A 16,964-nucleotide genomic window follows, 5' to 3' on the forward strand; every position below is an offset into this window, starting at 1 on the left:
TCCGAGTGCAACCGATGCAAGTACTATGACAATTTAATTTCACATGCCTGTTAAGTCCATTTTCCATGATTTCTCTATTATATCTATGGTATGAAGTTGTATTAGCATTTTTCATTTCCGTGGATATTAATTGACCCTGCACCTTCAGTCATGGTTCATTGACTTTGAATATTTTGCATATTTACATGTTAAAGTATAAACAGTTTATTTTTACTTTCGTTACTAACATACTGGTTACTAACATATTCACCAAATTTGATGTTTTGCATCGTCATGAGATCGTTTTGTAAAAGTCTTCACAGTTGGTTTCTAAATCATGTAATTTAATTTATTTCATGTAATTTCTTTACATTTATGTTTAATTATGTAATAAAAAATGTTCAAACGATGCGGTTATTCTTCGTCGGTCTCTTTCATCTTGTCAGTCTGTATATTTGTAAACAAAACTTGTAAGCTTCTTACATCGGTTGATAAATTTAAGTGAAAATTCACAGTGTGTATATACACGAAAATGTACATAACAGGATATGATTATATAAGGTTGACAAATCTAAGGAGAGTGACATAATCAGCAACGTGATTTCCATGGAGCAATCATGCATATTTTTTACGCTTAACGTCTCTGAGCTGATTTGATAGTAATCACTAAAACTAAATATGTCAATTTGAAAATTTACAATAACGATTAAAATTTTTGTGTGATAAGTTTTACTGCAATGAAATGAGGTTTATCAATCTTTCCAACGACCGTAGTTCACAGTACAAGTAGTAGCCTTCTAAAAAGCTTGCCGTATTTTAGCTGATTATGTTGAGATCGGTGGTTTGTGGGTATAGGTTTTTTATTGGAATCTTGCACTCCAAGCAATATGAATAGTATTTTTTCTCCTGGTTTTTGTTTTTAGTTGTAGTATTGGTGGATCAGGGTTATGATGGAAGGAGGCTTTATAGTCACACGATATAATATATACATATATATATGCATGAGTTCGAATCCCGGCCAGTGAAGAACAAAAAATTTGCTTCTGCAAATTTACAGATCTAACATTGTTAGGGTGTTGTTTAGACGAATTATATATACAGAATGTATTTTCAGCCTTGTATCACCATCACTGCTGGTGATCCGATGGATAAAATCTGTTGTAGAGTCGTCACTGGTTCAGACGTACTTATGATATATATATATATATATATTGTTTTCTGTTTGGTATTAAATTTATAGTTAAGATCCATTTATTACACCTTGTGATCCGTTTATTTGGCAATCGCCAATGGCAGTCCACAGGATTTAAGAACATTTGTTGTTCGACCTGTAAGTCAAATGCGTTTTGTTAAAATATACTTTTTCACTTTTTTGGTCTTTTGGAAAATGTTGTTTGTGCTGTATTTAGACCCCTCTAACAAGAAATTTGTTTTGCATGCACACGATTAAAAATAGCGGTTTTTATCCAACGCAATCATAGGTTTGAACGTTGTTTTCAATTTAGACTTGTTTATATTTTTTCGTTTGGGCTTGTATTATATTTGCCTTCGGGTTTATATGATCCGTTCATCCTATTTTGACTCTTCAAAATTCAAGAGTTTATCCTAAATTGAGGTAAAATATGTGGCCTTCCAATAACCGTTTCGATTCCTAACATCACTGAAGAGACATTAATTGTCGAAATCCGGATATGGAGTACAAAAAATCTTTGCACCTTTGTTTGCGGTATACCATCTTCGCCGCAAGTTTATTGTTTTCTGTTTGGTATTGAATTTATAGTTAAGATCCATTTATTACACCTTGTGATCCGTTTATTTGGCAATCGCCAATGGCAGTCAGCAGGATTTAGAACATTTGTTGTTCGACCTGTTAGTCAAATGCGTTTTGTTAAAATATACTTTTTCACTTTTTTGGTCTTTTGGAAAATGTTGTTTGTGCTGTATTTAGACACTTCAAACAAGAATTTTTTTTTGCATGCAAACGTATAAAAATTGCGGTTTTTATCCAACGCAATCATAGGCTTGGACGATGTTTTCAATTTAGACTTGTTTATATTTTTTCGTTTGGGCTTGTATTATATTTGCCTTCGCGTTTATATGATCCGTTCATCATATTTTGACTCCTCAAAATTCAAGAGTCTATCCTAACTTGAGGTAAATTATGTGGCCTTCCAATAACCGTTTCGATTCCTAACATCACTGAAGAGACATTAATTGTCGAAATCCGGATATGGTGTACAAAAAAATCTTTGCACCTTTGTTTGCGGTATACCATCTTCGCCGCAAGTTTATTGTTTTCTGTTTGGTATTAAATTTATAGTTAAGATCCATTTATTACACCTTGTGATCCGTTTATTTGGCAATCGCCAATGGCAGTCAGCAGGATTTAAGAACATTTGTTGTTCGACCTGTTAGTCAAATGCGTTTTGTAAAAATATACTTTTTCACTTTTTTTGGTCTTTTGGAAAATGTTGTTTGTGCTGTATTTAGACCCCTCTACCAAGAAATTTGTTTTGCATGCACACGTATAAAAATTGCAGTTTTTATCTAACGCAATCATAGGTTTGAACGTTGTTTTCAAATTAGACTTGTATATATATGTAACACTCCCAAACGTGTCCATCCCCCCAAACGTGTCCGATTCCCCCAAACGTGTCTAGTCTCCCCAAACGTGTCCGTAATATTCAATATTGCCCAAACGTGTCCGATAATTGTTATTCGCCAAAACGTGTCCACTATTAAACGCCAGAACGTCTCACGTCTTTTAGCGCTCATACATGTATGTTCCTAATAAAATCAATAACGTGAACGGCAATTCTATGATGGGGGAGACAGTTGATGCAGTGGTCATTTATTAGCATTAGTTTGTTTAATGCCGGTTGTTAATGATTATCATAATTGCAAATTAAATCTGTAACATATGATTTAACTTTTGACTGAAATTGCTTATTGTCCAGTTGCAAGTATTTCATGCTCAATAAGATCGAACATACATATTCTAGTACAGTTGAATTAATCGTTTACTGTGTAAATTATTTTGTACTAATAAACTCCGATGATGCCTTTTATATTAATCCGAATATTGCACGGCGGGCTTTCACCAGAATTGACTTCCCTTTTTTCAACAGCTCTGATATTTTAAAAGCTTTTCAAATCATAAACTGGTTATCAGGTTTTTTAATCAATTTTAGGTTTCGAGCATCACTAAAGACACACGAACAAGAGACATAACGTCCGGTGCCAAATATTTCATGCATTATTTGAACGACATCAGTAAATACTGTAGATAGATTCTAATATCATACCGGGAATTTTGGATTGGGCCTAAATTTTTACGGTTATTCGGGATTAGCACTAGTTGGGATTTTCATCTAAAAAATTTAAGAGCGAGTAAAGACCGATTTTTTTTATGACTTCAGTAAGAAACTACTTCAATCTCCGTTATGTAATAGAGGCCGTTTTAATAAAAGTTGCGGAAATTTAAAAAAAATGTTGCCTCCCAAAATACAACTGATGGCACCATGAAAGAGTGAACTGCTACAAAGGTTTTAATACGCAGAGAAAGTGACATTCTCCCTACACGAGGTATCTGATTTAATATCTACAGTTTAACTGAGCATGGCTGCTTAAATTTACATCCACCATAGCCGAACAGACGCCCCCACTTTAACCCAGGTTATACTGCTGGCTTAAAAAAGACCTAAAGTAATTTATTTCTATTCTTTAGCGCTCTTTTACAACTAGACATGTTTTGCTGCTCAGTGATGTCATGTGGACACGTTTGGGGGAATGGGACACGTTTGGGGGGAAGGACACGTTTCTGAGTGTTACATATAAATAATTCGCCTAAACATCAGCCCAACAATGTTAGATCTGTAAATTTGCTTTCGCAAATTTTTAGTTCTTCCCTCGCCGGGATTCGAACTCATGCTACTGAGACATCGTGACACCAAATCGCCTGCACTGTATCCGACGCGCTAGACCACGCGACCACCTAGGCTTCACAATAATAAAGCTTTCGGTGATCGGGTGTTACCTTTCCACAGTGATGGTGATACATGGCTGTGTGCATTCTGGAAAGGTAACACCCGGCCACCGAAAGCTTTATATATATATATATATATAAAAAAGTCTAAATTGAAAACAACGTTCAAACCTATGATTGCGTTGGATAAAAACCGCAATTTTTATACGTGTGCATGCAAAACAAATATATATATATATATACATGTCTAAATTGAAAACAACGTTCAAACCTATGATTGCGTTGGATAAAAACCGCAATTTTTATACGTGTGCATGCAAAACAAATTTCTTGGTAGAGGGGTCTAACTACAGCACACACAGCATTTTCAAAAAGACCAAAAAAGTGAAAAAGTAAATTTTATCAAAACGCATTTGACTAACAGGTCGAACAACTGATGTTCTTAAACTCTGCTGACTGCCATTGGCGATTGCCAAATAAATTGATCACCAGATCTAACGAAATGGATCTTAATATTAATTTAATACCAGACAGAAAACAATAAACTTGTGGGAAAGATGGTAAACCACAAACATGAGGTGCAAAAATTTGTACACCATATCCGGATTTCGACAATTAATGTCTCTTCAGTGATGTTAGGGATCGAAACGGTATTTGGAAGGCCATATAATTTACCTCAATTTAGGATAGACTCTTGAATTTTAAAGAGTCGAAATAGGATGAACGGATCATATAAACCCGAAGGAAAATATAATACAAGCCCAAACGAAAAAATATATAAAAGTCTAAATTGAAAACAACGTTCAAACCTATGATTGCGTTGGATAAAAACCGCAATTTTTATACGTGTGCATGTAAAACAAATTTCTTGGTAGAGGGGTCTAAATACAGCACAAACAACAATTCCCAAAAGACCAAAAAAAGTGAAAAAGTCTATTTTAACAAAACGCATTTGACTAACAGGTCGAACACTTGATGTTCTTAAACTCTGCTGACTGCCATTGACGATTGCCAAATAAATTGATCACCAGATCTAACGAAATGGATCTTAATATTAATTTAATACCAGACAGAAAACAATAAACTTGTGGGAAAGATGGTAAACCACAAACATGAGGTGCAAAAATTTGTACACCATATCCGGATTTCGACAATTAATGTCTCTTCGGTGATGTTAGGGATCGAAACGGTATTTGGAAGGCCATATAATTTAACTCAAATTAGGATAGACTCTTGAATTTTAAAGAGTCGAAATAGGATGAACGGATCATATAAACCCGAAGGAAAATATAATACAAGCCCAAACGAAAAAATATATAAAAGTCTAAATTGAAAACAACGTTCAAACCTATGATTGCGTTGGATAAAAACCGCAATTTTTATACGTGTGCATGTAAAACAAATTTCTTGGTAGAGGGGTCTAAATACAGCACAAACAACAATTCCCAAAAGACCAAAAAAAGTGAAAAAGTCTATTTTAACAAAACGCATTTGACTAACAGGTCGAACAACTGATGTTCTTAAACTCTGCTGACTGCCATTGGCGATTGCCAAATATATATATATATATAAAATGACTGAATAATAGCCAACGATAAATCTTACGGGACGATGGATCATATAATTATGATATAGTACACCACAAAATATAATATATAACCAGTCTAAAAGGGTACAACATAACCAAAAAATAACAATAAAATGAATAAATGTAACTATAAAAATTTCGGATAACAGATATCCTTCATCAGTATGATCACGATGTAAAATGAATCTTATCAACCTATTCTGAATATAAAACTATAGCAATCTTGAATTCTATACAAAAAACAGTTTTACCAGAACATCATAGAGACGCTATAGTACAATTCTAAAATTTCCAAACACGGCGCAACGACATCCCTAAAATTAAAATAGTAATAATTTGCGATATGAGCTGGCACAACTTTAAAATTCCAAAGGTGACGACAGTTAAGATGTTACAACAACTGCGATATTATACAAGCTTAGATCGGTTAGTGCTGTTTATTAGGAATATATTTCCACGCAGTTGTTGTAACATTTGTTAGTTGGAATATTTAGATTTTCATTTCTGATGGCAACCAGTTCATGTAATACATATAGTCAGGATTATTAGTGAGCGATAGTTGTTAGTTTTATTTGTTTATGTTTATTGTCATGATTGATATGGACTATATAGCTTGCTGTTTGATGTGAGCCAAGGCTTCGTGTTGAAGACCGTACTTCGACCTATGACGGTTAACTTTTACAAATTGTGACTTGGATGGAGAGTTGTCTTTGGTACTGATTTGACATCCTGTTATATCTATCTACAAGATTGAGAACACATTTTTTTGTAATAAAACATATTTAATTCTATAATATCATATATAACAAATTATTGGTATTTTGTGCATTTTTCCTTTGATGTGTACTCTCTGATAATGTCAGTATCAGTTGACTGGACGTGATAAAAAATTATATGGTCAGTTCGCAATTGACATGCGCGGGTGCACCGCGTAAGGATCTTCTTTCCCCTTTCATTCACAAAATCGCGCGTGATTTTTTTTGCAGAAACGCACAAGTTTTTTGGTGAATGAAACAATTGTCATATTGTTTGAAAGTTTCAGTAGAGTTAGTTTAGCCTATTTGACCGATTGTGTGAAAATTTGAACAGAAAATGAATGAAAAACCTGATAAACTTAAAAAAAAATGCACTATTATTGATAGCTTTCCTTGCTTATTCACAAGGACATATAAACATAGCATCCATGCTATTCCGATCTGAGTTTTTATTCATACATAGTCTGGTGTTGTTCCAAGTAGTCTTATTTTTCTGTTTCTTGAGCAGTATTTGTTTAACCTGTTCAGTCACTATAAAGTGTTACAATTCATATTTAGACGTAATGGTACCGCTATCGCATGAGAGAAGCTAGAAAAAATATTTAAACGGAAATAAATTTTAATATTTCATATAAAACTAGGTGAATCTTCCGTGTAATTGTAGAAAATAAATAATTCTTGTATAAAGGTTTTTGTATAAAAAGATATAATTAGAGTGTCTATAATGTAATGTAACTTTTAATATATAAGTATTTGATGTGAAATTCTTCCTATTTGATTAATCTTGACACTTAGAATATCAATAAGGTTTGACAGCTTAAATTCTTAGAAGTATTTCCTTTAGCAAATATATCAAATTTCTTTCTATTGTTCACCTAGAATTCTAGATTCAATATTTTATTAATTCTATCTTACCAATTAATCGGATTTCCTCTAATGGTCGTAAAAACAATGTATTAAGTAAGTTATAATATTAACCCCAAATTATGTAAAAATGTGAATCAGATAAGAGAGATCTAACCAATAGAAACTGTTCTCATAAAATTAATTATTCTAAAAGGCATTTTGATTGGTGAATAAAACGAGTCCAATCAGCACGTGTTCTTAGGGTTTAAAATATGAAACCCTAAGGGACCAAGCATTACTCTTATGATTGGACTCGAAATAAACATATAAAGACATCTATGTTTTATTCACCAGGTTCGTAAACTTATAATTTTTGTTTAATGAATAATAAAACGTAACCTTACTAATCTTTTAATGTAACAATTTTATAACAGAAAATTTTCTTTATTAAAGTTACCATAAATATCATGATAAACTATTTCAATTAATTAATAAAGTATTTTGATAATTGTTAATATAAGTTCATTTTAAGAATCAAACTCTTATTTCATATCAATGTATTTTATATGATAACTCTTATGGTTGGACTCGAAATGAACATATATAGACATCTTTGTTTTATTCATCAGGAGGCCTCGAAAGAACGCGAATGACAGTCCCCCAAATTGTCGTTGTTAAAAAAAGTCTTTAAGCGGACTGCCCATGACTGCCCTTCCCTCTCTTCCCCGCATAACAGAAGGATGAATTATGAAAAAATGGGTGCCCGGGGGCCCCAAACTAGACAACGTTTGGTGTGGAACAGGTAAAAAGTCTACATTAACAATAAATGTAGCCTTTATAAGGGGTGACCCGAGTCGCCTTCCCCTAAATCCAATTCTGAAATTAAAAGTAACTGCAGGGCCTTCAAAGTTTCATATTTCTGGGCCGGGTTGAAAAATAAATGAATATGACTTTGAAAAAAGCAAGAATTTTAAGCTAAAAGAAATAGACCAAATTTGGGTGACATCTATTAAGATGTTTGAAATAATTATGAAGTCGACAAGAAATGAGCTTGTTCAGATAATTTACAGTCTGCCTACAGACGTGTTGCCTCCTGAAGTGTCTGCTTACACAGTGCTTTCCTAAAATGATTTGAAATCAATGTGATCGTTTTCATGATGAAAGCTGAGCGTATAATGACAAGATAAATGTTATTTTATAACTTCTCATTGAACTTCTAAAACAACGATACATCTGCTGATTCATATCGTATCATTCTATGCTGATGCTATGTGAAAAATAAAGAAATTTGACTTACCGGTATGCTTCCTTTATATTCGGCAGTGTTATTCAGTTATGTCCAAAGCAGAACTAATGAAACGCATGCAATAATTTATTTTCAATAGATGCATTTTCGTTTATTGTTTTGTACAAATCAGGCCGCTAGTTTTCCAGTTTGAATTGTATTACATTTGTTATTTCGGGCCTCTTATAGCTTACTATGCGATATGGGTTTTGTTCATTGTTGAAGACTGTACGGTGACCTATAGTTTTTAACTTCTACGTCATCTTCTTATTTTTATATATCAGCATGTAAGCTTTACAGATGATAAAATAATAATATTTATATAAAGATTTGTATTTTTTATTGACTAACATGCATCGTAAACATAGTGAAATCATTGCTACTTGAATATATAAAACAAAGGCTCAAAGTCGATGTAACTCCATGCAGTAAAAAAAAATGACAAAAAAAGACATTTAATGGTGATAAAAAAATATACCATTTATTGTAAAACAATGTTTGAAGTGATTAACAATATTATTGTTCCATAAAGCCATATTCTGGCTTTCAATCAATCTGACCATTTTTGCCTAAATTTATGTAAAGGGCATTATTTATTCCAAAGATATACATCCTTTATGTTTTTAAACGTTTAGGGATTGGTTCCAGTTTCCCATGTTTTTCACTTACCTTTTTATTGTTCAGGTTTGAGAGAACATATAATTCTACCGAAATTTTGCAAACAAAAGAAACTATTAAAAACTGTTAATCCTTGAACTTTGACTCTAGATTGACAGCAATTACACCGTCTGCATATCAGTTTGAAGACCAAACAAAAAATACAGTCCATGCGATATGCTTTATAATGCTACTAGTATATCATATAGCCGCGTGTTAGGTGGTTGCATTACGATGTCATTCAACTAAATAGACGCATTAATTAAGGTTCATGTGGACCTTTTTGCAAAAATAGCTGCGTTTTCACCTCAAAATTTACTCAGGCTGAGTACAGACTAACCTGTGCATCTTGAAACATATTAAGGCATAGCATGCCCTAGATAAATAAAATTCAAATGCATTTTATAGGCGAGTGACATTTTCAAAAAGCCTCTTAGTTAAGGACTTTAATGCACCTACCTAACACACGGCTGTATTATATATCATTCGAAAGCTTATTATCCGTACTTTCTGCTTTGCCCGGTCGTAAACAAATCGTACTGTTGATTTTTTTTTGTTAGATCAAGGTCAAAGGTCAAGATAAATTTTTGCGATAATTAAACAAAAACTTTCGCCATTTTCAAGTATTTGTACGGTAATATTTTCCAGCAGATCATATGAACCTTATATAACATGATACATTAATTCCAAATCAAACAAAAATTAATAGGTAAGTTGCGCAATATTTTCCAAAAATTGAAATTCTTAACAAATCCTACAAAAATGAAAAAAATGCTCTAAAAGCAAAATTTATCTTGGGGGATCGATATTTGTATGCTCAAACATTAAATAAATGTATCATAATGGTTTTTAGTTCAAGGATTATTTTTGTTATAATATTAAGATGTATTTATTAACTATTGTTCATGAAACAGCCTTCTATTTAAGTGTTTGCAGTTGCCCAAACATCTGCCATCTGCGAATAGCGATCATTTTGTTTTTCTATGTTTAGATAGCACATCGCTAATTGTCAATATCAGGGAGGAGAATAATTTTCCATAATAAACGAAGAGGTATTTAAAGTTCGAAAAGAAATGTACGAGCTAATTGAGGTAAAAATATTTTGATTTTCGACATTGAAATAAGTAACCATCGTTTGGAAACACTTGGTTGTCTTTCTCGCGTAATATAAACGAACTAGATATAATGCTGCTGCTTTTTGTTTTGTTTAAAAACGTATTAGACATGTTAAATGTGTTAAGAAGTTTAATCACGTTAATTATTCGAATGAATAGGTTCAATATTCGAATGAAAGCTGTTTTGAGTGTTTTCAACAAAAGCTTTTAAAACACAAATGCAAGTAATTGTGTATGTAAAACATTATCAGTAGTTGTGTTATCAAATAAATGAAAGATTGAATACTCTTCCTGGCCTCATATCATTCGCTGTTTTAGGTAGTGTTCGTTTTCATGCTGTGCTGTGTTTTGTGGACTGTTATTCGTCTGTTGGACTTTTATTTTATTTTGTTCATGGTTTTATCTAAGTTTCTTTGATTCATGGTTTGAGATTGTCCCTTTGGTATCATTTTACTTTAAAGACATTAAGTTGCAGCAAGGAATTGTATATTTAAATAGTACAATTCATTGGTTGCAGTAATGAAAATCGCCTTACAGTAAAATACAGGAGATTAAACGCAATAAGACAAATACCCGCGAAAATAAGTTAATTTGAAGACGGTGATATATATAACCAATTCGTTATCATGATACATTTTACCACAATTTTTTAAACTTTTCATTACTAAAAGAGAGCGAAAGATATCAAAGGGACATTCAAACTCATTATTCAGTGAGAGGACATCATCTATATAGTAGAAAGTGAAGTTTAAAGATAATGGTTGCTTCTTTTCATTCGTCATAAGAAGCTCTTGCATTAAGTTAGCCTCGTGTGAATAAAGGAACAAGTTATTCAAGCTATTCAGGAAGTCTATTTGTAATGGAATTTTTTCATTAAAGTTATTATTTTTCGATGAATTTATGCATTTAAACAACGAACAATGCAATTTAAGCGACCAAGAAGACAACTTTGCTAATGTGTACTCTGGTATTTGAATTCTTTGAAATTTCAATTATCAATTTTCATTAATTTATTTTTTATTTATTATTTTATATATTTTCTATTTCTTTTTTGTGGTTGACATTATATAAATAAAAGGTCTTTTCACTACATCAATATTTATTAATGAAATTACAAATCAAACAATCAGAAAAGTCGAAAGATGTTTATTTCAGTCTGGCAGTTACAATGCACATTGCAATGTCGCAGTTTCGTCCCCTTAATTTCAAGCAATAGTATGATGCTCGCATATATTTTTTTACTTTAAATTTTTGACATTCTTAAGAATTTGTTTCTCCAATCTTACATTGACCACATACAATGTTTAAAAAGGAAGAAGTGCTTAAAAGCTGTGTTTCCGCAGATGGCGGTATTTTTGGCAACTGTATGAGTTGTTATGATTTGCTGTTTGATTAGAAGTAAGCATAATTATAGGAAATTGATGATGTCAAAAACTTCTTTAATACTTATTACAGGATTTCACTTAGTTCTGAGTAATTAGCAATTGCATCAGAAACAAAAAAAATGGTTTTCATTCATTTTGTTAACTTTTACTCGAATTTCAGGAAACATGTGCTGTCTATCAAAAACACGCTTTAAATATTTAAAAATGCGTTTGATAAATGACTGTTAATCTCTCTGCTAAAAGTTTAAATTGTTTGCATACATGAACTTATTATATAGAAGTCAGAATATGCAATCAAGCTGACATCTTGGGAAATATGCACTTATTCGACCTTGACCTTTGATCTTGATTTTACGGAAATTGCACCGTACGAATTTTTTACGACCGGGCAAAACAGATAGTACAGACGTTTAGCTTTCGAATGATATATAATTTAGCCGTGTGTTAGGTGGGTGCATTCATGGTTCATGTTGTTTACTTCCTATACTAGTATGTGTAGAGATCCATGGTTCATGTTGTTTACTTCCTATATGTTAGAGATCCATGGTTCGTGTTTACTTCCTATATGTGTAGAGATCCATGGTTCATAATGTTTACTTTCTATATCTGTAGAGACCCATGGTTCATGTTGTTTACTTCCTATATGTGTAGAGATCCATGGTTCATGTTGTCTACTTCCTATATGTGTAGATATCCATGGTTCATAATGTTTACTTTCTATATCTGTTGAGATCCATGGTTCATGTTGTTTACTTCCTATAGTTTTCTGTGGAATCAATCTTTTAGTTAGTTGTAATATGATAGTTTTGAGGTAAGACCAGTTTTCTTCTACTGAGTTTTCTTCCATGTTGTTTATTCTGTCTGCAAAATTGTCTCTAATGTCTTCTTTGTGTCCATCCTAATCTCCTTTTTTAAAGAGGTGCTTTTAAGCCTGTGCTTCTTTTGATGGGTCACTCATTCCAGGGTGTACTTCAGCCTTACTTATTATTTGTATATGCCTGTTCCAAGTCAGAGGCATGTAATTCAGTAGTTGTTTTCCACCTGCTATATTTGTTTTTCGTTTAGTGTTTTTGATATTGTTTTTTTTTTTAATTTGAATTGTTTCACATTTTGTGACGGTATATCATTTTATAGCTTCCTATACGGTATGGATTTGGCACATTGTTGAAGGACGTACATTGTCCTATAGTTGTTTACATCCTCGTCCTATGGTTTCTGGTATATAGTTGTCTCATTGACATTCCTATCACATCTCATTTTATATATTCCTACACAACAACCAATGAACCTCATTTTATTTGTTATGACGATATTTCTGATATGGGCCTTGGACTGCCGAATTCCTACGAGTAGAAATTGAAACGTTGTCTATGAAAACTGTGGAAACATCCGTCTACTGCTAAACATTAAAAAATTCAATTTCGATTTTTTTCAGGTTAATATGACTTATATTACACATGTTGAAATCTTCAATTATCCAGAGATATCATACATTATTTCTCAAATGGCATATGATAAAGGCTCCAAGGTAGCTTTTATCTAAAGAGAAACAAAAAAGACACAGTATGTTAGATAACTAAAAGACACCTGTATTCATGCCATAGAGTATAGAGGATTGCTTATAGTCACAACCCCGTCATTCTATCTCAATTCATGTCATTTTACTAGAATTGTAAAGGAGTATCATGATTAAAAGAATGTCACTCTTTCTATTTACCAGAGTTTATAACGGGATTAGTCAGATTTACTGCATTCAGGTTAAGTTTTCTGCGCCTTGCTTTCAGAATCATGTGTTCGTCTGTTTTCGTTGTTTGTCGGTGTCTTGATTTCCCTTTGTTGATTGCAGTGTTTGTCTTTTTGATTGACCTATTGATATATCTTAAATCAAAACTTTAAAGTCAAAATGTTTGTTGACCATCTTAAAATTTCCAAGTTCCATTTGTCCTTGTATGTCATATAATTGATTTTTTGATTGTTTGCCGTTTAATCAAACCACTGTTTATCTTATTTTGAGTGATGGTTTCTAATTGTGCCTAGTGTATCTCTTTGATCATGACAATGTTTGCCATCTTTGATCTTGATTGCTTCTATTGATGGATATTTGTATTAGAGGCAGTAAAACAATGCAATAAAATAAAAAATAATAAATCAGACACCATTTATTATCATTTTTTTATTATTATTTTAAAACATTTCAATTTAGCATTCATAATTTCTATGGTATAAATCATAACTTGCTGTCAGACGAAGTTCGTTCCTTAAAGTAGCACCATCTATCATTGAACAAGAACAATTACTTAATTTGAACATACATATTTATTATAATTATTTCCATGCATAGCTAAGTAGTTTTACTATAAGCTATTTAAAAAAACACATGCCACTATCCAATTGAATGAATGCATCAAAGTTGTTTTTTATTTAGTTTAAATTTTATTTTTTTATAATGCAACTTTGGAATTTTATTTAATCTAAATAAACCCACAAAATATGCAAAATATCAGCAAACATTAGAGAAGCATATATTAAAAGTATAACCAAAGTAGCAAAATGAAGAAAAACAAAGAAAAATAGAGATTTCATAATAATAAAATGTATAAAAAAATATATGGATTTCCTGAAATGTTTAACAACACTAGCTAATTAAACATAAAAAATATTTCCGTAAAATAATAAACTACTAGTATGAATATTAGACAATCTTAAGATGATATGCTGATATTAAAAAAAGGTTGATATGAACCGTGTGACTAAACGGAATATGTACATAGAAGAGAAGATTCTATAGCCACTTCAATATACAATTATTCTATAAAGAAAGACGTTAAAAAATTGCACTAACTAGTTTTTAAGGAAGACAAATATGAATAAAGAAATGAAAATACTAAATATTTGTAAATCATATATAAATTGCATATATGTTTATCACATTGCTTTTATCATCATTTAAAAAAAAAGTACATTTACTTTAATTCATTGACATAAAAACTTACAAATCCACATGACGTATTGTACGTTTTAGGTTACATTTTATCCACGATACAATGTTTCACATTTAGATCTAAAAGTATGAGAACAGTTGGTATAAGGAATTCATTTCAGGTTTATGAAAAAGAAAAGTTTCAGTTTTCTCAGAGACTCTGTAATTATAAATATCAAACTTTTCTAATATTTCAACATGGAATGTCACATTTAAAAGTTTGGCATTTCTTTGATATTCTAAGTTAGAATGTCATATTTCAAAGTTTTGTGTTTCCTTGAGCTTTTGTCCTCTGTTTCAGGTCACATTCCTCATCAACATAAAAGCTCGGTTTAATACCGTTTTCTTTGCCCTCTACTATTGTGCTGACGGAATCGATGCTGCTAAAGGTTTTATATGGAACATCTATTTTCTCGTTGTCCTTTAAAAAAGTACAAGAAATAATACAGTATTTAAATAATAACAGCAGATTTATTAAAGCTATGGTTTCTGTATTACAAATCAATACATCTTTCAACTAGCTTACAGTAACTGTAACCATTCTGTAATAGTCTTCATCAAAGATATGAGGCATATTACTTAGAATGGCAGATGCCCCTCTTACACAAGACTCGTCATTATTTAAGAACCTTAATTACTGCTTATTTTACATTGGCCAGTATTAAATGGTGTTTCTGGTAAATTTACAGTCTCATTGTTTAATGACGTTTCTGGTCATTGTTTTGTGAACTGTCATGCGTATCTTATCTTTCCATATATTGTTTTATAATAGTTGTGTCTTGTCTAATCTTCAATGCTGCTTCTGATCTAACATATATATATATATATATATATATATATATATATATATATATAGTCAAATGCGTTTTGTTAAAATATACTTTTTCACTCTTTTGGTCTTTTGGAAAATGTTGTTTGTGCTGTATTTAGACCCCTCTAACAAGAAATTTGTTTTGCATGCACACGTATAAAAATTGCGGTTGTTATCCAACGAAATCATAGGTTTGAACGTTGTTATCAATTTAGACTTATTATATATATATATATATACAAATAATAATGGAAGATGTTTTACAACACGTGTATAGTTTAACCATGGACATTATTGTGTTTCTATATATGTACCTCGTTGTGAGACTTCTTTTCACTTCCAGGAAGAACATCATCGATATATTTCAGCTCGTGATTTGTGTAAACACACTCCAGCATTTTTCGTACTATTCCAGTAGCTAACACCTACAAAAAGTATGAAATATGTAATTATTAAAATTTATTATAGTACTTATTATTTCTTGTCTGTGAATGTAAAGCATGCCGATGGAATTACACAATACTAAAATTGGACAACACGGGATTGCGTGTAAACAATATTTTAATAGATTTACGTGAGGGCTCTTTTTATACATGTAAACAGCATAGATTTGTAGAACATTCAAAACGACAAAATACAGACTTTGGTATCTGTTTACATAATATAACACTTATTCTTGGTAAGTTATATTAAATTTAATTTTCACCCACTTTATTGAATAAAACTCACCAGAAGGGGAAATGCAATGGATATAGCTTTTATACTCTTCACGACCCACAATAGCACCAAACAGATTATCTGGATAATGGTAAACATGTGAATTCTCCATAATTGTACGTGACGAATGTATGGGACATCTGGTTGATATTTACGTGGTTGCAGGAACAAGATCAGACGATCCACAAACTAAAAAGAAACAAAAAACGGTTGTATTGAATATTAAAATTTTAGATTGCATGATTCTTTTTTACTTTTTACTGTACATTTCGTTATTGGATTTAAATGTGAAATTAATGGCATTGAACAAATGATGTGAAAGGGATGACACTAGATCTAAAAACATATATTAAGTTAAGATTAATGAACTGATAACTTAACTGTTACAAGAGTAACGGATCATTAACATCAACTTCGTCTATGATGGTATGATATAGTTTAAATACTTTCATCTGCAGTTGTCTGCATTTAATATTGTTTCTTTTCAAATTTTGTACTTTTGATGTCTTCAGTATAAATTATTATGCATGCTGTTTATTTTCAATATCAGATTGATGCGACAGGTTTGAGTCGGTACAAATAGGTTGCATCACTCAAAAAACAAGATAGTGGATCTCATTGGGGTCTAAGCGTGATGCAGAATTGGCCGATTTTTTGTAAGCGTGACACGTGAAAGTCGAATTATTAAGCGTGAAAACGGGAAAACGTGAAAGTCGAATTATTAAGCGTGAAAACGGGAAAAAAAGTCGGACGGGACACGTGAAATTACAAGCCTTAACATTACAATGATAAGCGCGATGCGGGAATTTGACAAATCAGACCCCCCCCCAAATGAGACCCCCAAGATAAAGAGAACCAGTT

At 31.8% G+C, this 16,964-nt stretch overlaps 1 protein-coding gene across 2 annotated transcripts in view; it reads right to left on the bottom strand.

The window, feature by feature from the left end:
* Positions 1-13,729: 13,729 nt before the first annotated feature.
* Positions 13,730-16,964, bottom strand: part of LOC127730894 (electrogenic sodium bicarbonate cotransporter 1-like) — a 36,306-nt gene continuing 33,071 nt past the window's right edge. For both annotated transcript variants that reach the window (XM_052239496.1, XM_052239495.1), the window contains 3 exons: positions 16,116-16,292; positions 15,701-15,811; positions 13,730-14,996 (listed from right to left, as the gene is read on the bottom strand). In XM_052239496.1, the coding sequence (XP_052095456.1) occupies positions 14,835-14,996; positions 15,701-15,811; positions 16,116-16,292 (450 nt within the window). In that variant the 3' untranslated portion in view covers positions 13,730-14,834. The remainder of the gene's footprint in view (positions 14,997-15,700; positions 15,812-16,115; positions 16,293-16,964) is intronic.

This window comes from Mytilus californianus, unplaced genomic scaffold (assembly GCF_021869535.1).
Source record: "Mytilus californianus isolate M0D057914Y unplaced genomic scaffold, xbMytCali1.0.p SCAF_2, whole genome shotgun sequence".
NCBI classification, from domain to species: domain Eukaryota; kingdom Metazoa; phylum Mollusca; class Bivalvia; order Mytilida; family Mytilidae; genus Mytilus; species Mytilus californianus.